This window comes from Gadus morhua, chromosome 4, assembly GCF_902167405.1.
Source record: "Gadus morhua chromosome 4, gadMor3.0, whole genome shotgun sequence".
NCBI classification, from domain to species: Eukaryota; Metazoa; Chordata; class Actinopteri; order Gadiformes; family Gadidae; genus Gadus; species Gadus morhua.
This window is the reverse complement of record NC_044051.1, coordinates 13,123,344-13,145,590: the sequence shown is the minus strand read 5'-3', so window position 1 is coordinate 13,145,590 and position 22,247 is coordinate 13,123,344. Positions and strand designations below refer to the sequence as shown.

The following is a 22,247-nucleotide window of genomic DNA, read 5'->3' as shown; positions in this document are numbered from 1 at the left end:
TGGGGAGGGGGGGGGCAGCAATGACGTACATATGCATATAGGTCTTCACTGTCAGGGGCTGTCAGCCAATAGAAAACGTGGAATGTCACCTTAACGATAGGCCTTCAATCAGGGATGCATGATGTCACATCATCTATCCCAAATCAAATTGAAGCACTAAAAAACAGACCACTATGGCAATGCAGCAACTAACAATTATCAATTAATCTTGATTAACTCATTAATCGAACCTTCTATTATTCTTCAAGGATTATTTCAAGACAGAACATTTAAAATACATAGAATGTTAAAAGATTTGTAGGATTTTTAACTTCTACGATTTCTGAACTTGGGTATGTATCAATCGAAGTCTGGGTTATCTGTAGAATATGGTTGACACTTCTGCAGCAGTTTTGTGAAATGTGGACGATATATCAAATGTTTAGGTTGGGCAGTTATCTTCAAGGGTCTGAAAATGATGGACCAGTACGTGCCCTTTTTAAACTAAAATTGTCAACACGCTTAGCTTTTTCAACTATAGAGGAAACTGCCGTTATTCGGGTTAATAAATGCTTGTTTAATGCAGGTTTCATGAACCTTGTTAAGGCAACTTATATTGTGCTATGCATGCAATAAAATACAAATTGGTTTTGCTTGTATTCCATTTTCTAATGTATTTCCCAAAATGCGCCAACAGCTGCTCAGAACAGAAATCATACAATCAAGCAAGATGAAATAACTTATTTTATAATTTTGCGCTAATGCTTTATTTGCTGGCATATATCTCAAAAGTAACACATTAAAATGGTTAAAATATGATTATTCTCATACAGGAAACACGATTTAAATAAATATACCAAATGAGTAGTGTGATAATAAAAGGATGGCCTTCTGGCCATTTCCTCGCAAGCATTACCGGGGGCTTTAAAATATGCTTAAAACCTTTAAATAAGTTATCAGTAATAAGTAGCTGTTAAACAGTTAAAAGTATTTTCATTTGGCATCATCACAGTCAGTGAAGACTTTATTTTGTACAATCATCTCTGCATTATTTAAAAAGTGCTCTATGGCAATATGCTTTCACAAAACGTTACGTTGTAATACGTTGACATATTGACAAGTGTAGCTGATGGCCCCCTACAGCTGTTCAGTGTAGGGACCCCAGCAGGGATCTCTGTGAATAACACCAATCCGTTTGGCACTAAAAATGCTTGGTGTGATCTTCTGTGCATTTTGTTTACATTCTTATTTTTCACTTCACATTGCAATGGATTATTATTCACCTTAAAAGACAATGTCATAAATAATACAAACAGCACGAGGAGAATAGCAGGTTTCAACTTGCCAAATAGCAGGAAAATGTGTTGCCTCTAGTTATGTCCCATTTCCAAAAACTAAAATAGAAAACCAATGTAATAGATTGAGATGTGTGAAGCCCCCTGAGCCAAACCGGGGTTCTGCTGAAAATAGTGGCGTTAACGTAAGCCAGGTAGTGCAGCCGGGATGTCGGGGAGGTGTCATGGTAATAAAAAGCTGCTACGACAGTGGGTTTCAGTCCATAGTAAATGTTGTCATTATCACAGTGGGAATTGTTCCAGCGTTCAGCATGGTTCCGGGACACCGGTCGTCCCCGCCGCTCTCATAGAGGACATCGGACGTGTTTAGGTTTGCCTACATCAGGCCGTCTTGCTCAAAAATGGACGGCATGAGGGAGAAGTCAAACGGGATGAACTTGACACCCGTACCGCGGTAAAATTTGTTCTGGAACTCAACCCTGGGAAGAAAAAGGTATCGTGAGAATGTTTCTGAAACAATTGGAAAAAATATTTTTGTGTATCTAGAGCTACTCTGGTAGAAACAGTATCCCCCAGGGATTAATGAAGTCCAGGTCCAGTCCTAACCCTACCCACTGAATCTGGATATAAAATAATACATTAATAAATAAAATGGATGTACACATAAAGAATGAGTGTAAATGCTCTTTCTCGAGCCAGTAAGTGCGTGACTGATTCAGTGCGTGACTGAGTGGGTGCACAATTGAGTGAGAGTGTGTGACTGAGTGAGCGAGTGTGTGACTGATTGAGGGAGTGACTGAGTGAGCGGGTGAGTGAGTGTGTGACTGATTGAGGGAGTGACTGAGTGAGCGGGTGAGCGAGTGTGTGACTGATTGAGGGAGTGACTGAGTGAGCGGGTGAGCGAGTGTGTGACTGATTGAGGGAGTGACTGAGTGAGCGGGTGAGCGAGTGTGTGACTGATTGAGGGAGTGACTGAGTGAGCGGGTGAGGGAGTGTGTGGCTGAGTGAGACCCACCAGTGGAGGCGCAGGGCGTGTAGGAAGGCGGAGAGGCCCTCCATCACTAGGAGGATGGACACGGTGAGCGTGGCGAAGAGCCCAAACACCGGCACTAGCGCTATCACGCCCAGCTTGGAGGTGAACCTCAGGCCCAGACGCAGCACCATGCCCCACAGGACCTCCGACAGCTCTGAAACAGGGCGTCCAAATGGGTTTTCCAGAGCGACTTACAGAGGATTCTGATCATTAAGGAGCAGGGTCCCGACAGGTTGACTTCAGACACTTGGAATCAAACCCAGAACCTTTCAGTTCGGGGTCCAACACCCTAACCACTAGACTGTCCACACACACGCACACGTTGATTGAAGCATGCGTGTCCAAACACACAAAACCAAGGAGAAAAAAGGAGGCCTGACCGACTGAAAGACGTAACTGATCACGGTGGCGCTGCAACTGTACAGCCCCCACTAGCGACTGTACTTACGAGCGTGGGCCAAGCTCAGAGCCCAAAGACGCAGGTATGAGGCAGTGTTGGAAATGCAGCCCAGGCAGTACTCTATGGTATGGATGGACTGGTGGAGAATCACGTCAGCAAAGTCAAACTAGAAGACAAAAGTAGCAACAAGGAGTCAGTGAAGACATTAGAAGCCCAACTCCATGGACACAGACCCTAACCCTCAAGACATTCGAGTCGTGTTGCCAGGTGGCCGGTAGAGGTCCGCAGGTGCTGACCTGTTTGGGCGTGGCGGCGGCCTCTCTGCTAGGCAGCTCCTCTATTCCCTCCTCTTCATCTTCGTCATATTGTGGCGTCGGGGCGCCGTCTTCCTCGCTTGCACGTCTCACCCTTTCATAGCCCTGCGATGGGAGGGGGGGAGCCATGTCATCGGTGTTCCCGTGCGGGCTCAGCAAATAGGAGATCAGAGGTTGTACACAGCGTAAGCTCACCCTGTGTCTCCTCAGCCCTTTCCCACCGCGGTACAGCCAGTAGAAGAAGAGCGGTTTCCCTAGCAACAGCACGGGAACCGACATCACGGCAACGCACACCAGGAAGACCTGTAGTCCTTTCTATAGGAGACACATAAACACTCACTTTGAACTGAACGCACGGATCATGTCCCTTCCCGCCCCCTTTCTATGTTTCTCTACCATCAAAATGATAACGCAGTGTGGATTAATGGGATTGACAGGAAAGACCAATTCTTAAAATTGTTATTTTTATTGTTATGTTTTTTTTTCTTGAGTATTTCTTAAATTACAGCCCTTACAATCGTACCTACAGCACCGTTGACAAACACACCACAGCACTACTCTGTCGACAGAGGACCCTTCGACCGACCGACGCCTACCTGTCCCGGGTAGAGAGGACTGACGTCGGCGTCCTGCATGAGGAACATGTTGATGAAGTGGATGAGGATGCTGGGAGCCGTGCGAGAGTCCGGGGCCCCGAAGGCCAGCCACTTGTAGAGGATCATGAACACCAGGTAGCCAAAGAGACACAGCAGGAAGAGCAGCTCAGGGAGGAACACCAGGTACACGTTGTAGCGCTGCCGGAAGTGTCTGCAGGGCGGACACAAGAGATAGAGGAGATAAGCATCTACAGGACAGACACCAGAGATAGAGGAGATAAGCATCTACAGGATAGACACCAGAGATAGAGGAGATAAGTGTCTATATAACAGACCACAGAGATATAGGAGATAAGCATCTACAGGACAGAGACCAGAGATGAGCTTCTACAGGACAGAGACCAGAGATAGAGGAGATGAGCGTCTTCAGGAGGGACACACGAGATAGAGGAGATAAGGGTCTATATAACAGACCCCAGAGATAGAGGAGATTAGTGTCTATATAACAGACCCCAGAGATAGAGGAGATAAGCATCTACAGGACAGAGACCAGAGATAAGCGTCTTCATACTCACAAGTGGTTGAAAACACTGAGCACCACGCCGAAGGTCATGTGCACGACCCCGATTATGACGGACATCTTCATCTTGTAGGAGTTCAGGAAGGACAAACGATTCACCGCCATGTTCCAAATCTGGGCAAGTGTTGTGAAGAAACGTATATCAAAGACAGTTGGTAACAGTAAGTCAACGTTACGTGATAGGACGGGAGATGATGGACTCACGGGGTCAATGCCAAACGGGTAGGGCCCGATAAACACGCCACTGATGTTGGGATCCAGAGTGAGCAGACTGTTGGACTGGAGGCTTTCGTTCCTGCAACACGTCGGAAAACATTCAGAGATAGCATCTGCATTAACATCTGTGTCTGGGTGCTCCACCTGTGTCCGTCACTCACGTCCACTGGTGGCTGGTGAACATGGCCTTGACGCTCCAACCCGAGCCGAAGATGTTGAGGGACTTTGAGAAGCAGTCGTTGTAGATGAGGCCGGTGTACACCGAGAACAACCCCATCAGGAGAATGATGTAGCGGCCCGCAAAGAACGTGTTCCAGATCTGTCAAGAGATTGATTAAATACGGATATAGATCTCACGATGCACGTTTGTGTGAATGGGATCTCCAGTAGGTTCCTACTTCGTTATCGGAGCGTTTCTTCTTCTGGTTCTTCTCCGTCAGCACCATCCACAGGGCGAAGAGGGTCATGACCAGCCCGTGGCCAAGGTCCCCGAACATCACCGCGAACAGGAAGGGGAAGGTGATGATCGTGTACGGAGCTGCCAATCAGAGAAAGGGATTAGGGAAACACGTTCTGCTCTGCTCGTCTGAACTCAAGGCCGATTGGTCAGAGTTGCGGGGCTGTTGACAATGAGAATAATTGAAATCCCTTTTAGCTAGTTTTATTGTCAATCAAATGTGTCAAGCATGTGGCCCCTTGGACAGTCATCAATGAGAGCAGAGTTAGGGAGGGCAATGACACCATCAAATATAGACCAATTATTTACACACGGTCATCCTAATATCTTGATAAATTATAATCGATCTGTAAATGATACACACAGTAACACCATTATCCATCTACAATCACAGGCCAGTTATAGATAGCTGATCCTCTATCAACAGCAGGTCGTTTAATAACATAAATACAGATAATAAATTCCTGAGCTCCTAGAGACACCTGTGTGTGTGTGTGTTTACCTGGGCTGGCCTCTCTGTAGTCCCCCACACCGTAGGCCTCCACGATGCTCTGGAACCCGCAGGTGAACTTGTTGGTCCTCAGCATGGTGGGGGGCGTGTCGTTGCTCGGGATGCGGTTGACAAACGACGGCACCGTGGCCTCCCCTTTCCTCTGGAAGCACACCACCGAAGGATATGCAACATGAACTTCACGTCATCCGGTGAAGTGGGGTGTGTGAGTGAGCGTCGTTGAAGGCTCTGCGCTCACCGAGCCTTCCTCCAGCGCCCCCCGCAGGTTGGCCAGGTCACTGACGGGGCACCACACCTCGGCGATCAGACACTTGTTGGTGACGTCGAAGCTGCACAGGTTGAGGATGTGGTAGATGGCCTTCATCTTCTTCACCTGCACCACCCAGGAGAAGGCCGACTCCGAGGACTTCTGCAGAACCTGCCTCAGGTAGTCCTCGGTGCGATGCAGCACCTGCACACAACCGTTAGTTTATTATTTACTAGACTTTACCCTGTTTATTATGATTCTATACTAGGACATAGTATTTAACCTTTTTGATTATGAATCTATACTATGACATAGTATTCAACCTTTTTATTCAGAATCTTTAAAATGACATAGTATTAACTGTTTAATAGTATTAGCCTGTTGCCAGGCTCAGGGATACATAGAGAACACACATGGGATCGAAACCCAGATCCCTTCAGCCCCTTTCGGTTTGTGGAAGTCCTACATTGTTGAGATCTTGGATGCGTGTCCTAAGGCTGTCCATCACGTCCGCCCGCTCTTCATCATTCTCCGGGTGGGGGTACAGATGACAGTGGTAGCTGAGGATAGAAGAAGACCACGTATTGACACGTTTTGAGACGAACTACATCATGTTTTAGATGTATTGCATCATGGTTTTACATGTGATGAATACTTCATGTGTTAGATGTATTGCATCATGTTTTTACACGTTATAAATAAAAAATGTACATGTACTACATCTACAACATAATATTTAACATTTACCACACCATGTATTAACATGTAATAGATACATATTTTACATGTAGTGCATCATGTTTGGCTTTGGCAACGCATCAAAGAAGAATCTGTCAATATCTTTAAAAAGGTAGACTCACCAATCACAGATCTTCTGAACCTTCTGCCCAATCTGGTCGCCCCAGAAGGAGATTAGAAACACTACACTTTTGTTGATCTCACCCTAAAATAAAAATAATATGAGGTTGTAAAAGGAGGTGCCATTGTAACTACTCCAGACCCACTTCTCTAATAAGGTTTGACTCATGTGACCAATGTAGGCCAGGCAGCCACCGTGTTCCACTTTAAAGCGGTTAGAAGGAGCCACTGTAGAATGGAACGGCAGCACAATACATCAGATTAAGCCTCTTTAACAAATGCAAGGAATCACATTATGAAGACACTGTCTTAATTACACTTAAAGGCCGTGTTGCAGGGTTTCTTTTCCAACGAATTTGTGCAATTTACTTGTTGGTAATAAAGATTTAAACTGTTATCCATTGTATTTAATGTTGTTAGGTATCACTAAACGGAATGTAATACGAAAAAGTAGGTACTATTTTAGCGGTTTGCTATTGAATCTCATTTCCCCCAAGAATGCATTGCATGACGTCATTATGGGGAGACACGGACAAAAGCCGCATTGAGACCCTTGAGAGTAGAGACCAGTAAGAGAGTGTTCAGCAGATTATACAGATACAGATAAGTAAGGGATAATGCCCGACGAGGTGTCCATTATCAGGAATTAATGGACGACGTGGAGGCGTGAACCGTCCGACGCGAAGCGGAGGACGGTTGCCTCCGCGAAGTCCATTAATTCCTGATAATGGACACCTCGAAGGGCATTATCCCGTTTATACAACGGTGACCAAATTAAGACCATTCATTTATATTTTCATGCGTTTTACAATCTGAATATAAAGTTTTCCACAAAACATACATTTGTTTCCCTGGTTACGCCTGAGGGTCCGACTAATACCCGGAACCACCATTACACGCCCGTTGGGTTCTCATGCAACGGAAACGTTGTTCACTCCTCCAGTAATTAGGACGGGCCATAGCTACGACTTTAGAACGGGAGGTAGCGGGAGGTATTATAGTCCGCTCAGCTTTGTTTTGTTTCCCGTTGCTGTGGTTACTACTATTTTAGAGACGATACGCCAGCTAGCGCATTAATTGAGAACGGTAAACAGACAATATGACGGAACTACTTGTCCAGGTGTCCGTATATCAGGAGTTAATGCACACCCTGCATCCAATCAGAATCGAGTATTCCCGCAGACCGTGGTATAAATACATAGATATTATATATAGTTAGTATATGCTACACATGACCCTCCTAAAATGGCGCAATTTGATTGGTTTTCTATCTCGGGATATTGGGCAATATCCCATGATTGACATCTCAAACTCGATATTCTTTACATCGCAAAATGTCCGCTAATAAAAAACAAATACATTTGTGTATGTGTTCAATGTACATGTGTCTGGTCGTATTTGGGGTAGATTGATGGTTAAATAGTGTCACACCCCGATCGGTCATACTTGCAGGCACTCATTTGCAAGTGCACTGATTGCGTGTCCGATAGGCTATACCTGCCATTTATTCAGTTGATTGCCCTTCTAAGTGCGCCAGATTGGTGCCAATTATTGTCGTGTTTGCATTGTAATGCACAACTTTGCCCCTCCTTGTTATGAATCAACGTGCATCCAAACAACTTTAGCCAATGCAGCCTCCTGTGTTGCTTTTAAATATATAGCATATCAGATTATCAAAAAAAAATTAAGTGTCATGTAGGCTAAATACTAATTGTCTTGCATCAATGAAATATTGTAATGTTACAGGCCTACTGCAAAATGTATATGGGTATTTTGAACAATTGGGAGATGGGGACCCCCGAATATTTACGGGTATTTCACACACTGGCTAAAATAAAGCTTAGAAATAGAGACTAGGCAGAGATGTTGTTACTGGAGCTAGTAGGCTACCATCAAAACGTGCGATAACTAATCGGAAATCTGATTACAACGTCGGGGGTACGATTTAATTAGGGATTATCTGGGGGGGGATTTCACAGGTGGGACTGGCAAGGTAGCTCATTATGCCTTCTATTTCTAGATCTTCTGACTAAGTTTACCGGTACTTATCTGAACAACATAATCGCTGTCACTAGATATAAAGAAAACGTTGACTTTCACTCGGTGCTATTCACTGACAGTAAAATTAAATAAAAGTGTCATTATTGAATGCACTGCTGTTCATTGACTAGCTCCAGCGCTCGTTGCTGCGTTGCTAAATGATAGCAACTCTCCACTCATTCTCCTCTGACCATGCATTTAATTGGCTTTGACCGCCATCAGTTATCGGCAATTCCTCATTCTCCCTCTCACATCTGACAGGTTCGAAATTATACTGCTGTGGGCCATCATACATGTTATTTGTGGTTACATGCCACCTCTTAGAAGCCATAGTTCTAGTACTAGTTTGAGGCTACCTTCCACCACGTTTCCCCAACGTGACGTCATAGCCGAATGGCGTTAGAAAACACTGTTACTGCCAAAAACGACAACAACTTTGGGCTTTAAAAGGTGCCATGGCATGAAAATCTCACTTTATGAGGTTTTCTAACATAAATATGAGTTCCCCAAGCCTGCCTATGGTCCCCAAGTGGCTAAAACTTGCGTTCGGTGTAATACGAGAACTGTTGCTCTGCTCGCCTTTGAAAAAAACGGAGGCTCAAGCACGCTGACTTGGAATGTGGTTTCCTATGTCGCCACACTGCAGTAAGCTCCTCCCCTTACTCTGCCTGGTCTGCCAAGAGACTTGGCCCGCCAATGAGACACGACCGTGTGAGCGCCACATATGTGTGTGTGTATGTGTGTGTGTGAATACACACACTGTAACGCAAGTGTTTCTTGTCGGTTCTCTGACGTCTCTTGTTTTGCACAACGAGACTGCAGTGGGGGTTATCTCAGCCATCGTTGAGAAGGAATTGGGGGAAATTAACTTTGGCTTTGACTCCCTGAAGTACATGAACTGCGACATGCCGCCGGTTGCCGCGAGGCACCACCGCCGCGAAGCACCACCGCCCGGCAGCGGGCAGCGGGCAGCTGGCAGCAGGCAGCACGCAGTTCAGTCTACTTCAGATTGATGTGAAAGTGGAAGAACCAGAGACGTTGCAGAACCCGACGAAGTCGTTTGTGATTCATAATATCGTCTGGAGGCACACACAGCTTTTGGCACTGATATTATGTATCATATGATATCTATGTATTATATGCGATTAGTTAGATATAGAGCTCCAGGACTGTAACGCAAGTGTTGTACACTTCCTTGTTATTTGGATAACCGTTCTGCTTTTGGTGTTATGGCGCATAACACGTCAGACTCTCGTCTCTGGTATTTCTACAACGAGGCTCGTAGTGGGGGTTAACTCAGCCAAGGTTGAGAATGAATTGGGGGAAAGGAACTTTGGCTTTGACTCCCTCAAGAACATGAATCACGACATGGAGGAGAAAGGGATTGTTGGCGGCGAATGTCTCCCGCTTGAGCCCCGCTTCCTGCTGCCGAGGGACCACCGCCTCGGCGCTGCAGGAGGCGGAGGTGCCTAAGCGCTGCCAGGCAACAATCCCTTTCTCCTCCTTTTCGCGGTTCAGTCTACTTCACATTGATGTGGACGTGGAAGAACCAGGAACATCGGAGAACCCAACGCGGTCGTTTGAGATTCATAATATCGGCTCACACAGCTTTTGGCCGTGATAATATATATTATATGATATAGATATCTATGTAGGCTATATGATATTATTTAGATATAGAGCTCCAGGACTATGGAGGTAGATTTGTGTCTTTATTATGCAATCAAAAATAATAGGTTTGAGAGCAAAACTTTCCACACTGCAATCAAAAAATAGATTTGAGAGCAAAACTATCGACACTGCAATCAAAAAATGTTTTATTGCAAGATAAATTAATTAAAAAATATTAATGGGAACCAAAAAGTTTTGTTTGCAAATCCAAAAGTTTTGTTTGCGAATCCAAAAGTTTTGTTTGCGAATCAAAAAGCTTTGCTTGCGAATCCTAAAGTTTTGCTTGCGAATCCAAAAGCTTTGCTGGCTGTTGAGCTGAATCTCGTGGGCGGGACCTACGCCGAAAGATGTAAGACACGTCTCTATTGGCCAGTCTCGATCGGAGTGACAGCTTGGCAACATCCACAGTTAGTAACGAGAGAGGGAGTTCTATTTCATGTAGGCTACGCCGTCTAGGCTTCGCCTTATGGGCTTGTCCCGTGCGCGCACTTGCGCGCCCTGAAAATCCCGTAGGCCTCCCTGTCAGCCGACAAGGAGACCATGGCAGAGGAGAGCAGGGCGATGTTGTTGACCGCCGCCGCGGATTGAGAGGCACAAACGAACACCCTGTCCGTCAGGCCGACAATCTGCTTCTGGAGGCGGTCGGGGGGCAGCGGCTTTTCGGATGTTGCAAAGCTGTCACTCCGATCGAGACTGGCCAATAGAGACGTGTCTTACATCTTTCGGCGTAGGTCCCGCCCACGAGATTCAGCTCAACAGCAAGCAAAGCTTTTGGATTCGCAAGCAAAACTTTAGGATTCGCAAACAAAGCTTTTTGATTCGCAAACAAAACTTTTGGATTCGCAAACAAAGCTTTTGGATTTGCAAACAAAACTTTTGGGTTTGCAAACAAAACTTTTGGATTCCCATTAATATTTTTTTTATCACATTAATTTATCTTGCAATAAAACATTTTTTGATTGCAGTGTCGATAGTTTTGCTCTCAAATCTATTTTTTGATTGCAGTGTGGAAAGTTTTGCTCTCAAACCTATTTTTTGATTGTAGTGTGGAAAGTTTTGCTCTCAAACCTATTATTTTTGATTGCATAATAAAGACACAAATCTACCTCCATACAGGACTCCCGTGTGTTCTGGAATATTTGCAGAACACGGCTAAAGGCTGTGTGCGCCTTGCCATTGCGATACATCCACTGTAAACAGAGCGCATGGTACCGTGGCTGCAAGCTGCTCAGGGCCACACCCCCACCCTCCTCCTTGACCCGCCTCGCTCCTCCTCATTTGCATTATAGCTACAGACACCAAAACAGCGCATCTGGGGGAAGCGCAATGTGCGACTGGCTCAGAGTGGCTGTAACTCTGCTCCACGGCTGAATTTCGGGAACGTCTTTGAATACTATGTTAGTGGCCCACTAATACATATATTAAAGCATCCATAAAATAGCATGTCATGGCACCTTTAACACTATTTTGGAGACATTTTATAAATGATATACATATTTTGAGTGCTTTATGTACCCAATAAATTAAAACTTCCGGTTAACCTGCACGTAGGCCTTTGAGCCCCTTGGGTAACAGATAAAAGACAACAAAGGAGCATTGTTCTGCACCGGTGAACTCACAGTGTCCAGGTCAGCCAGACTCTCGTCCACTTCTGTGTAGCTCAGGATGGTGTAGCCTTTACACACTCTCCACAGCATTCGCTCAAATGCCTCCACCTTCCCTCTATGGATCAGACCCGATACAAACCTACAAGCCATGGAGAGGTTTACAATTTAGGCAGGATTTCCAACGCCATTCGTTAATACGACACACCAGCCACTGGGCTGAGAGCCCTTGTGTGAAAGCTGTATATGTGGACGATGTTAAAGATCACCCCAGCTTGGCCCCCAGTCTCTGCATGCCGGTGCAGCCGGTCCCTGCTGGGTCCGTCTCCAGCGTGGGGAACTCTTCATACTGGGGCCCCAGGGCTTCGTGCTGTAGGCAAAGGAATGACGCGTTCATTTTTAAATGAAAATCTAATTTTTACAATTATTTTTTTTTTTTTATAACAATGCATGTTGCAGAATGACTACTTTTTGTTCATGGAAAACCGCTGATAAATAAAAACGAGATTGTAAAGAAAAACAAATTTATGTAAATCAGTAGGATTACGCAAAGAGTGATCCGGGAGAATGCAAATTAGGTCTGACGAAAAACATTTTGTAACCCGCCAGAAAGTGTCCTTGCTAAGGGATATCCAAGTAGGCTTCGGAATGGCAATCTTATTATAATCCCTCATATATAATTCATTGCACGTTCGAATAATATTATATAACATTAATTTTGGACAAGGACCAATGGCGAGAAATTATGCATATAGAATATAGTATCAACTAAGTGCATTCACAGGAGGAATGAGTCCCCCATTATCGCTCACCCTGGAGCGGCTGTGGATGAAGGTGCGCGTGATCCTCAACATGTGTGTGTACTCGGTCAGCTCCAGGCGGTTCCTCTGAAGCTTCTCCTTGTTCCTCGCCACCTCGCTCAGCTCCATCTCCAACCTCTGGAGCTGCTCCTACAGGGGACATCATACGGTGACATCACACAGTGACCACTAAAGACAACGCCATACAGTGAGCACTAGAGTTTACACCAAACGGGGAGCATTAGAGGTTAACAGTGATATCCTCAGGTTACATCATACAGTGTCCACCAGAGGTTACATCATACAGTGACCACTAGAGGTTACATCATACAGAGACCACTAGAGGTTACATCATACAGTGACCACTAGAGGTTACATCATACAGTGACCACTAGAGGTTACACCATACAGTGACCACTAGAGGTTACACCATACAGTGACCACTAGAGGTTACATCATACAGAGATCACTAGAGGTTACATCATACAGTGACCACTAGAGGTTACACCATACAGTGATCACTAGGGCTGTAACGATACGCGTATCAAACCGAAAATCGCGATACTCAAAGCCACGAACCTGTCTCGCGGTGTGAGAAGGCAGAAGCGCGATATGCCCTTTCTAACTCTTCGGTCAAATTGTCCGATTGAAATTTGCTAATAATTTGTCTAAATAATAGTCTGCTGACAGCGCCCCCTCCTATCGATGCCGTAAATATGTGACGAGATGCCCTCTCTGTGATCACAGCTCTCCGTGGCTACGGAGGATTGCATATCTCCACAGCCGTCGAAGTCCTCATATGCGATATGAACGACATTTATCCAGAGTGGGCCAAGCACGAAAAAAAATTGCCTGTGTGATCCTGTCTCTATTGTTTTGTGTGATTTGACTGGCAGTTTGTCTGCTTATAGGTCGGAATGAAGCGGCCACCGATTATTGACAGGATGGGTACTTTATTCTACCGGACTCGTTCGCTTCTTCACTAGACACACGCGCTACCGCTCGCTCTCCTCGCTCGTCCACTCACTCGCTGACGTCACTCACACACGCATACGCACACTGCCATTCTCGCGCACACACATATGCTACTCGTAACACTATGCCTCGTTATTGCGACGTTCATGTTTTTCCTCATCTATTGAAAGTTAGGCTATTAAACATGTTGCATTCTATACGGCCTGATTATGTCATTATTTAAGCTACATAGCCTAATAAGAAGCGCTAATAAGGATATTTGAATAAACCAACCAAACAGTTAAAGGGGCCCTATTATGCCTACCAGCAAAAAGCATCCTCCAACTGCAATCTTTGGTTATTTCTTTATTAATTTAGCTATACTTTAATAGTATTCTTTCGGTTCAAATCTGTTCAGTGTTCCAAATTATTTGTTATTAAATGTTACATTAAGATAATTGGTATTTAAGTGTTGTTTAAATAAAATGCATTTTAAATTTAAAAGAATCGTGGGATGTATCGAACCGTGGGTCAAAAATCGTGATACAAACCGAATCGTGAATTTGTCTATCGTTACAGCCCTAGTGATCACTAGAGGTTACACCATACAGTGACCACTAGAGGTTACACCATACAGTGACCACTAGAGGTTACACCATACAGTGACCACTAGAGGTTACACCATACAGTGACCACTAGAGGTTACCCCATACAGTGACCACTAGAGGTTACACAATACAGAGACCACTAGAGGTTACATCATACAGTGACCACTAGAGGTTACACCATACAGTGACCACTAGAGGTTACACCATACAGTGACCACTAGAGGTTACACCATACAGTGACCAATAGAGGTTATACCATACAGTGACCACTAGAGGTTACACCATACAGAGATCACTAGAGGTTACACCATACAGTGACCACTAGAGGTTACACCATACAGTGACCACTAGAGGTTACATCATACAGAGATCACTCGAGGTTACACCATACAGTGACCACTAGAGGTTACATCATACAGTGACCACTAGAGGTTACACCATACAGTGACCACTAGAGGTTACACCATACTGTGACCACTAGAGGTTACACCATACTGTGACCACTAGAGGTTACACCATACAGTGACCACTAGAGGTTACACCATACAGGGACCACTAGAGGTTACATCATACAGTGACCACTAGAGGTTACACCATACAGTGACCACTAGAGGTTACACCATACAGTGACCACTAGAGGTTACACCATACAGTGACCACTAGAGGTTACACCATACAGTGACCACTAGAGGTTACATCATACAGTGACCACTAGAGGTTACACCATACAGTGACCACTAGAGGTTACATCATACAGTGACCACTAGAGGTTACACCATACAGTGATCACTAGAGGTTACACCATACAGTGACCACTAGAGGTTACATCATACAGTGACCACTAGACCAGGGGTTTCCAACACGTCGATCGCGAGCTACCGGTAGCTCGCGGGCAGGTTTCAGTAGCTCACCTGATAGGTTCACCGACTGAGTTGTTAAAAAAATAATATAAATATATGTTTTTATTATTATCATTATTTTATTTTTTTAAATGCACCTCATCTCACTTACGTTCACATATATGTCACATTGGTGTCCCACCCCCTGCAATTCCAAAAATAACAGGCCTATCAACTGCGAATAAAAAGCAAATGTATGAGTGACGTTGTATGCTCACTAAGCTAAAGTGAGGAGTTTGGTGGTATTAAGAAGACTGAAAGGACGCCACTCAGGATTTATTGCACTGTGCAAGGCCGACCCGGACTTTCCTAAAATTGTGAACTACCACTGCATCATTCACCAGCAGGCTATATGCGCCAAAGTCATGAGATTTGATCATGTCATGACACCTGTCATTAAGATCAACTCCATTCGCGCAAAGGCCAAGCAGCACAAAAGCTTCAAACTGCTCCTCCAGGAACTGTCTGCTGAATACGGTGATCTCCTCCTCCAAACTGAGATGAGGTGGCTGAGCCGAGGAGAAATACTGCATCGCTTCTGCTCATTGCTGAACGAAATCAAGGCTTTCATGGAGTCAAGAGAGGAAGACACTACACTTTTGTCTGATGCTGATGCTTGATCTTGCGTTCCTGACAGACATGACTGAGATACTCAATCAGTTCAACACCCACAAGGTAAAGACCGAACAATTTCTGACATGATCAGTGCTGTTAATGCTTTTAAAGCAAATCTGTCATTCTACCTCCAGCAACTGAAAAACAAAAGACTGCAACACTTCCCAACAGTAGTTAAGATGTTAGATAGCCATGCAGGGGCTGACTTTGTTTTGGATGTCAATAAATATTGTGACCTCATGTCAAAGCTAAGCCAGGAGTTTGAGGATAGGTTCAAGGATTTTGATAAGCTGGAGCCATGTGTGGCATTCATTGCCAACCCATTCATGGAGGTAGACATCACAGAGATTTCAGAAAAGATGGCTGAACTGTTCACTGTCAATCCTGTGGAGATGGAGGTTATAAATCTCCAGAATCATGTTCAGTTTAAGTCTCAGCAACACTCACAACATTTCTAGAGCCCTGTAGACCCAGCAAACTATAAGAACATTCACCAAGCACCACTTAAAATGTCTGCTTTATTTGGTTCGACATACCTTTGTGAAGCTGCTTTTTCTGACATGAATGTCATTAAATCTAAATTCAGAACAAGACTGACAGATGAACATTTAAATGACTGTATTAGAGTGAACCTGAGTGCATACACTCCAGCACACACCTCTATGGTGGACTCCATGCAGTGCCAGTCATCTCACTAACTTTTAAAAAGAGTGAGTGAACTTTTGTCCCATGTGTACAATAAGATGCTTGTAAGGTGGTGATAATGGACCTTGAACTTTTTGGCCTATAATAAGAGGTGTAAAATGGTAATGTTTCCTTTGACATTGATGTGAATTTTCAGAGATGTGAAAAAGTGTAATGTTTCCTTGGACCTTGATTTGAATTTTCAGTGATGTATATGAAAAAGTTAAATGTTTTCTTGGACCTTTAATGTGGAATTATTTTTGATAAGCATTGGGTATTGCAATTTCACACGTGTACAAACAGAAGCTTAAGTCAGTTGATGTAAATAAATAAAGCGATGTGATGCAAGTAGCTCTCGGCCACTTAATCTTTTTCTAGGTAACTCTCAGTTGAAAAAGGTTGGAGAGCCCTGCACTAGACGTTACACCATACAGTGAACACTTAGTGCTGTAGCCTACTATGATCTCTAGGGGTCATTAGTGTAGACTACCCTGATCTAGGGGTCGTTCCGAGTAGCCTACCATTATCTCCAGTACTGCTTTAGGTGGAGGGGCGGCTGGACTCGCTTCCTCTTCTGGAACAGCGATACTAGCTTTACGAATCTCCCTCAAAAGGTATCCTGTCCAACAGAAAGATAACATTATGTTTATTATTATAACAGATTGATAAATTATCTGATGAGGTACTATAGCATGCATGCGAATAGATATATATCCATACCAACATGTATTTCCACAACAACTCGATTTTATAGGTGAGCTGTTCTTTAGACATTTGTTTTACTTGATCCATCCTATCATCTTACCCAGGATTCTCTCCATCTCCTCACACCTTTTAATTTCACTGACGAAGCGGCGCTGGAAGGAGCTGACGCTGGGATTCAGCTGAAACAATAGTCGATATTATCAATAATACATGAATAGATTAGTCAGGCGGGGACAGTAAACCATAGCATGAATTGTAACGTTAGCAGCTATTTTTAAAAAATGTAGTATGCCCAATTATCTCCCATTGGAGGACGAACTTTTACTTCGTTCATTATTTCGCTGCATCCGCCAATTAACACGTGCGCCCTGTCACAGACAAGTCAGGTGTTCGTTGCCGTTAAGGCACATGATGCTATTGTAGGAACCACCCAGTTGACCAGGCTTTATTGGTTTACAGTATTCTTTCTACAGTTCAGGTACTTACATCACGAAACTCCACGAGTCCCATCTCGCCGAGTTCACTTATGCAGTCGTATTCGGAGCCAGACTGCAGAAACAATTGGGCCAAGCACATCTCCTCACTTCTGAACACCATCTTATCTGCAGACAAACACCTTCACTCCCGGGCCTTAAAGTGGAGCTCTTCAACTCCGAAGACGAACGCTTTGTTGTCACAAATGCAAAGAGCTAGCTACATAATAACCTTACCACGAATTCAAATGTTTACACGTGAATCAATTCAATTGCCCGCGGATTAACTGAAGTCCATTAAATAATAAAAACCGAAGCTGTCTCGCGCGCGCAGACTAAACCTCGCTCCCGTACAGCCCATATGGGTTTACAATCTGTTTATTGTCTGCTGAAAATAGTGAAAACAAAGCGAATCATCCCCGATGCACCTTCTCCATTGACCGAGCTCCGAGAAAGGCGTCATCATAAAGCACCTGTCTCCGGGACGGTAGGCCTACAACGCAGCCTGAATGAACCTCAGTAGTGTAAATACCGAATGGCAAAAGCACAATACGCCGATATAACTAAGCTGTAACGCGGAACTACAAATAGAGGCCTATCGCGTTACAATAAATATGGATAATTTGAAGACAGGCTGCGGCCTTCATTCGCTCTCCGCCGGCGGCAGAACGGACACAGATTGCGTCTCCGGGTTGCCAGATTTTTTTATTGTCTGTAAGTGTAGACGTGTGAGTGTGACTTTTTGAATAATAGCCTACAACTCCGCGAAAGATTTTTGTTAAGTAGGCGGCCTATATAGTCAACAGCACAATACATTTTAACCTACGGGACATTGAAAGGTAGGCGTGTATTGAAATAAATAGCAGTTGCCTTTTTTGTCCTTTGACGTTAAGCAATTTACACGTAAAATAAATCAATGCAAATCGAATACATATAAAGGAAAATATTTAACAACGGTTATTATTTAACAATAACCTTTATTGAAAAACGCAGGCCTACTGTTGCCATGCAATTTCGGTAGCGCTACCCACATAAACAAACCACATCATGTAGTGTGCGGACGATACAAAGAGGGATATTCAAAAATCTGGCAACCTGCGCATCGCTTTTTCAGGACTAGCGGCTGTTTTTTGTGGCGATTCATCTCTTCCAATCGAGCTGTATAAAAAAAAAGCATGTTTGCAATAGTGTCTAAACCATGTATTCCTATAATATATGCAGTCACAATAAGAAGACATTGTTATTTTATGGTAAAAATCTACAAATACGACACGTTGTGCAAATGCATTTCAATGCACTGAAACCGTCCAGCTGAAGGAAATATCTACACAAATTTGACATTTAAAAATGGTTAACCAAATCATTTTTACTTAAAATTGTATATCACAATACTTTTAAAGAAATGGAACAGAGGTAGTATTTTTTAATTCAAGATTGAAAGAATGATGAATCATGACAAGTCAAAAAATAATTGCCACGTTCCAAATGCTCTCTGACCATTTTTTCTGTCTTCAGGGACGCAGGTGAATCTTGCGTCTCCCCCTTCTATGGCACGATCTCGTCTGACCTCCTTCCCCTTCCTCGTTCCCCCTAGTCCCTCAGAGTCTGCGCCAGTCTGTTGAGCTCCTGCGAGAGAGCCGTGACCGTGTCCAGGATCTTCTTCCGGTCCGTCTCCTGCAGCCGCGAGCCGCACCGCTGGGCGAACCTGTCCGGGTGCCACAGCGTCTGCTGCCTCTTCAGCAGCTTCCGGAAGGTGGGCAGGTCCGTGCGGTCGGCCCCGGTCAGCATCACCTCCAGCATGTCCGCCACCGTGCCTCGGGGGGCCGGCCAGGGGATGTCCCCGTAGCCCAGCTTAGCACTGGGGGTCCGGGCGGTGGTGGCGCTGGCCCCAGCCCCGCTCTTGAAGGTCTCCTCGCACTTCTTGTCGTAGCGGCGCTTCTTGGCTAGGCGGGTCTCCTCCTCCTTGCGCTTGGCCCGGGCCAGGTACTCCTCGTGCTCCTTCTGCAGCTTCTCGTGCAGCGCCTTGTAGGCTTGCTCCTCTTCCTCCTTCTCCTTGCTGCTCTTCCCCCTCTTCCGGCTGGAGCCCGAGGCGGCTAGCCTCTGAGCCTCTGCGTTCTTTTTCTCGAAATACTCGTTCCTGATTTGGTCGGCCCAGTCTCCGAAGTCCTCCTCTTCGTCGTCGAGGGGCAGGTTATCGGCTGCAAGGCAATGATTATTCAGCGTTTACTCAGTTATGAATGCGTTATTAAGTATGTATTCAGTGATAGAGGTATAATTACAGTCAATTCAGCCATAAATGTGTGTATTATCCGGGGTTGAATCAGTTATACATGGATAATTCAGGGTTTATTTGTTTATGAATGGATCATTAATTGGAGTTATATCTAGGGGTGTAACGTTACACGTATTTGTACCGAACCGTCACGGTACAGGCACTTCTGGGTGGTTACAGAGGTGGACCGCGGTGCGTAAATGTAGCGTACATAGCCTTAATATGGCGTATGTAAAGGCTTGTTTTGCGATGCAGAATTTAAAACTTGAAGTCCGAGTTTCCCCCGGACCGTTTAGCCAAAGTGTACTACTCCGACTCCGTAACTACGGAGACCCCTCAAGCATTCGCAGTCCGTCCCGATCGATCTTATATGCTTACTACAAACCATGTAAGCAGTGTTGTATTAAAGTTCCAAAGCTTTTCAAATCGTATTTGTTTTATTTTGGTCCTTAATGTGCAAAGTAAACAATGTACGAAGTAAATAAGTTGCAAAGTCAAACCGGAGAAGTGAGTCCGGAAATGATTTTGTTAGAGCACCAATCACAGCCCTTGCCGTCTCCGTTGCGTCGACGGATAGTTAAAAAATATTGGATGCGTGTGTTGCGCAGGCAAGCTACGGAGAGGATCTCCGACAGGTTCTCCGACTACAGAGAGGGCTCTCTGTGTCTACGTACAGCACTTTAACATGCACACACATTCGAAAGGCACCATCAAGATGTTACTATCACCGTTGCTGTGAAAATAAAACGAGCTGTGCAAACCCAGCTCAAAACACTATTTCAACAACCCCTGTCTGGGAATTCAGAACGGGCAAATGCCATAGCCAATTCTATTGGTGTTTTCATTGCTGCTGATCTACGGCCATTCTCCGTTATTGACAAACAAGCAGTTGTTTAAAATTTTCCCCATAACTATGAACCGTACTGTCCTGTACCGTACCGTGACTTCAAAACCAAGGTACTTTGCGAACCGTGACTTTTGTGTACCGTTACACCCCTACTAATAACAGTACCAAGTAAAAGTTAAAAGTACCTTCATATACGCCAAAGCTTTCATAGAAGTCGTTTTCACATTCTCCAAAGAGCTTCTCCCTCCACTCCTTCTCCGGGTCAGCCACAGGCTGCTGGCTCTTGCTGGGCCTGGGCTGATAAGAAGCACTCATACATGTCAACATTTCAATCTGAACATCAAACATAAGTAACAACTTATTCCAGAAAGCATTTTACAACGTGAAACCTTTTTGTTTAGTTGTGCCTCCTAGTCCAGATGAAAACAAAGATGTACAACACACACTGTTTGGCCAAATATCCAGGTTTAGTGAGTCGGCTACATGTGCATGAATCATTTCATTTCGATTTGAAGGGTAATATCAAACAACATACAGCACATCTACAGAACAGGCTTGACTTTGGTACCATCATGATGATATCAAAACGTAGGCCAACCTGGTCATCTTTCATCCACTGCAGGAGGTCCTCCGGTGTGACGCCAGCAGAGTTCGGTGCTTGCATCGCTTCAGGGCAGCTGTTCCTCAGAGGGATAACAAGGTCCTCATAAGCTGAGGAGACAAACACAAGACATAGGTTAAAGAGGTCTGTCTGGTCCCCTGCAGACTTCAGGATTAAAGAATATCACCAGGGGCTTTCACCTGTTCGTCCATGTTTAAGCGCTCTGTTGGCCGCTATATGTAATACTGTGTCTCCTTTACGGTCCTTACGAAGGACTTCAGCCCCATGCTTCAGTAAGAGCCGCAGGACCAAGTCGTCCCCCCGCGAACAAGACACATGCAACGGTGTTCTCTCTTTTTTGCCTTGAGAGAAATTAACATCGACGTCTTTATGCTTCCGCAAATATGACTTCAGCTTCAAGAAACTACCTGCCTCGACGTATTTCAAAACTCGTTTTTGTGTATGGGATAACATTATGCGTTTCACGTTTTGTCTGAATAGCTATGACAACAAGAACAAGGGCAAAATCATATAAAATCCTAAGGAATAACTACACAGCCGCACAACAACCGACATCACTCATTTGGTGCGTCCCCGTTTTGCTTCCGCTGGGAAGGGCTTGAGAGACATCGGTTCCGCTACAGCACCACGCTAAACCCGCCAGCAGATGTCAGTATTTTCTTGTGAGAAAAACATTGTAATATTGGTGTGTTCCAGATGCCTCGGACACCATCCTTACGAGTTGCAAGTGGGGGAATCTCCCAGCTTTCTTGCTGCATTCACGGAGGCACGCCCCCTTTTTGTCAGCCCCACTCGGAATTCTGAGAGTATACCGAGTTCAGTGAGGACCACAAAAACAACAACGGCGGCTCTAGAATCTTTAGGCCCTGTCCACACTAACCCGGGTAAATATAAAAACATACATTCGCATTGAAAACACTATCGTTTTCATATCGTTTCGGAATGTTTTGCATCCACGTTCCACACT

The 22,247-nt window shown here is 44.7% G+C and overlaps 2 protein-coding genes across 2 annotated transcripts; both read right to left on the bottom strand.

Moving 5' to 3' along the window:
• Positions 1-715: 715 nt before the first annotated feature.
• atp6v0a2a (ATPase H+ transporting V0 subunit a2a) lies at positions 716-18,253 on the bottom strand. The gene is made up of 21 exons (XM_030355123.1): positions 17,777-18,253; positions 17,553-17,668; positions 17,167-17,245; positions 16,883-16,980; positions 12,614-12,751; positions 12,071-12,171; positions 11,817-11,943; positions 6,489-6,571; positions 6,095-6,188; positions 5,620-5,832; positions 5,373-5,523; positions 4,812-4,951; positions 4,575-4,732; positions 4,402-4,492; positions 4,193-4,311; positions 3,618-3,828; positions 3,217-3,336; positions 3,004-3,126; positions 2,756-2,873; positions 2,290-2,461; positions 716-1,753 (listed from the first exon to the last, which is right to left on the bottom strand). The coding sequence occupies exons 2-21, from the start codon at positions 17,661-17,663 to the stop codon at positions 1,651-1,653; spliced, it is 2,550 nt and encodes an 849-aa protein (XP_030210983.1). The 5' UTR covers positions 17,664-17,668; positions 17,777-18,253; the 3' UTR covers positions 716-1,650.
• Positions 18,254-18,884: 631 nt separating this feature from the next.
• On the bottom strand, positions 18,885-21,873 carry nfkbil1 (nuclear factor of kappa light polypeptide gene enhancer in B-cells inhibitor-like 1). Its single transcript, XM_030355150.1, has 4 exons — positions 21,460-21,873; positions 21,257-21,369; positions 20,844-20,955; positions 18,885-19,737 (listed from the first exon to the last, which is right to left on the bottom strand). Exons 1-4 carry the CDS (start codon positions 21,731-21,733, stop codon positions 19,130-19,132), a joined length of 1,107 nt encoding a protein of 368 aa, XP_030211010.1. The 5' UTR covers positions 21,734-21,873; the 3' UTR covers positions 18,885-19,129.
• Positions 21,874-22,247: the final 374 nt, after the last annotated feature.